Consider the following 2945-nt stretch of genomic DNA (forward strand, 5'->3'; position numbering starts at 1 on the left):
TGCCTCCTGCACGATGCCACTGTGGATTGAGCCCACAACCTGGGCATCGAACTGTGACCTGACTGGGCATCGAACTGTGACCTTCTGGTTCATAGGTCGATGCTCAACCACTGAGCCACGCCAACCGAACTGAAAAGCGTTTTTTAAAAAATTAAAAATAAAACAATTAAATCCATGCCACCTCACCTATCTCTGGGATACTCGTGGCTGTGATCACTTTTTTCTGTGATGTGAGAACAAACCCAGCCGATAGAGGCCCCGCAGGCCGGGGGTCCCCAAAGGATGTGTCCCGGGAGCCTACGCGCCGGGGCGTTCCACTGTGGGCGGTGGCTGACTCCGTCTCCGTGTGTGTAGGTGTGTGTCAGCTCCCCGCAGGCCCCACCCGTGGGAGCAGGCAGAGTGCTCTGTGTCCGGGAAGGTTTCTCCCGAGAGCGGCAGTGAGGAGAGAACTACAGAAAGACCAGGCTGGTCACTGGAGAATTTGCTTCTTTGGAGGGTTCCCCACGTCCAGGGAGGAATTTATTAGATCAAGAATTAGACGAGCTGGTGTCCGGGGGACGCCAGGGACGGGAAGGGGTGCTCAGTGGGTCAGGGCCCAGGCTCTGGGGTTAGCACCAGCCCTGGGGTTCCCTGGGAATAAGGACTGAGCAGGGAGAGGCCGGACAAAGGGAGAGCTGGGAGGTCTGTGCCCCGTGCGGTACGTGAGGGCTGGTTCTCTGGGGCTCAGCCTCCGAAGAGCCTGCAGATGGCGAAGTCTGGTCAGCAAAGATGAGGAAGTTCCTGGACTGACACTGTGGTCCTGACCGCGGATGTGTCTCCACTCACGGCCAGAAACCACCTAGCAGCAGGTCAGAGCCTCAGATCTTGCACTGGCAGCAAACAGGGACGCAGCAGCTGGACTGGCAGCAAACAGGGACGCAGCAGCTGGACTGGCAGCAGCAGGGTTTGCAGCAGCTGGACTGGCAGCAAACAGGGACGCAGCAGCTGGACTGGCAGCAGCAGGGTTTGCAGCAGCTGGACTGGCAGCAGCAGGGTTTGCAGCAGCTGGACTGGCAGCAGCAGGGTTTGCAGCAGCAGACAGGCACACAGCAGCTGGAGCCACAGCCCCCACAGGTGCCACAGCCCCCCTTGCAGCCCCCACAGGTGCCACAGCCCCCACAGGAGCCACAGCCCCCCTTGCAGCCCCCACAGGAGCCACAGCCCCCACAGGAGCCACAGCCCCCACAGGAGCCACAGCCCCCCTTGCAGCCCCCACAGGAGCCACAGCCCCCCTTGCAGCCCCCACAGCTGGAGCCACAGCCCCCCTTGGAGCCTCCACAGGAGCCACAGCCCCCCTTGCAGCCCCCACAGGAGCCACAGCCCCCTTTACCGCAGCTGGAGCAGGAACAGGCTGGCACACAGCAGCACACGGGCTTACAGCAGCACACGGGCACACAGCAGCTGGAGCCACAGCCCCCGGAACAGCCACAGCAGCTCATGGTTCTGGTGGTTGAGGGTGGAGCAGGTCAGAGGAGCAGGTGGAGAGGGAGGTGGTCAGGTGTGGAGCCTCCTGGGCCGGGGGCCTTTATATACCTGCCGGGGTCAGGGGTCAGGTGAGATGCTGGGCACATGGTCGCTTCCTGGTTCCTGCTTATGCCACTTCTGTGCTGTGTTTTTCCCTCGCTGCCCCTGGCCTCTGGCTGGCTCAGGCTGCATTCACGTTCTTAGGTTTCTAGTTTGATTTCTTCCTCTTTGTGTCTCATGATTAGAGACTCAGCTCCCACTTGCTTAATGCTTCTCGGCGCTGACAGGAGCTGCTCACCTGCCTTTTCTGCTCATCATGTGTGACCTGCAATAGGGTGGCTCAGGCCTGAAGGACAGGAGTCCCAGGAGCCTCCGGGACCTGTGCAGGGAAGGGAGGGGCACGGAGGAAGCGAGCCTCATTTGGTCTCAATGCCCACGGTCCATTCCTTTGGTTTATTTAGAAAACTGTTAGCTCTCAATTAATTTTCATACTAGTTTTATTATTGACTATTTTAAATTAATTTAATTTTTAAGAAATATATACTTTTATTGATTTCAGAGAAGAAAGGGGAGGGAGAGAGAGATAGAAACATCAATGATGAGAGAGAATCTTGGATCGGCTGCCTCCTGCACGCCTCCCACTGGGGATGGAGCCTGCAGCCCAGGCATGTGCCCTAACCGGGAATCGAACCCTGACCTCCTGGCTCATAGGTCGGTGCTCAACCCCTGAGCCACGCAGGCTGGGCTTAAAAATTAATTTAAGTTTTTAATTACAATGCAGCACATAAAGTGTTTGTTTTTTTACGAGTTTGGCTTTTTAATTTTTTATTTATGTTTTAAAAATTTATTTAACTTATTGGAGTGACATTGGTTAATAAGATTATACAGGTTTCAAGTGTACAATTGTATGTACATCATCTCTACATTGTGCGTTCACACCCACAGCCTAATCTCCTTCTGTCACCATTTAACCCCCTTCACCCGCTTCAGCCCCCACCACCCCCTCCCTCTGGTGGTCACCGTCCTGGTGTCCCTGAGTTTTGTTTGTTTGTTTGCTTTTGCTTCATGGCTTCACCTTTTCCACCGCCCCACCCCTCCTCTCTGACCGCTGCCCGTCTGTTCTCTGTGTCTGCGAGTCTGTTTCTAGTTTGCTTGTTAGTTTATTTCGTTCATTAGAGTCCACAGGTAAGTGCAATCCTATGGCACTCGTCTTTCTCTGACTGGCTTATTTCACTCAGCAGAATGCTCTCCCGGTCCCTCCATGCTGTCGCAAAGGTAAGATTTCCATCTTTTGTTGTTGCTGAGCAGTATTCCATTGTGTAGATAAACCACAGCTTTTTTATCCACTCATCTGCGATGGGCACTTGGGCTGCTTCCAAACCTCGGCTCAGGGTAGATAATGCTGCGGTGAACCCGGAGGTGCACCTGCTCTTCTGAATTAG

General features: G+C 55.0%; 1 protein-coding gene across 1 annotated transcript; it reads right to left on the reverse strand.

Moving 5' to 3' along the window:
- Positions 1–857: 857 nt before the first annotated feature.
- LOC308524819 (uncharacterized protein) lies at positions 858–1478 on the reverse strand (the record flags this gene model as incomplete). The annotated part of the gene is made up of 1 exon (XM_081099408.1): positions 858–1478. One exon carries the CDS (start codon positions 1476–1478, stop codon positions 858–860), a length of 621 nt encoding a protein of 206 aa, XP_080955534.1.
- Positions 1479–2945: the final 1467 nt, after the last annotated feature.

This window comes from Myotis nattereri, assembly GCF_964212035.1.
Source record: "Myotis nattereri genome assembly, chromosome: 9".
Taxonomy (NCBI): domain Eukaryota; kingdom Metazoa; phylum Chordata; class Mammalia; order Chiroptera; family Vespertilionidae; genus Myotis; species Myotis nattereri.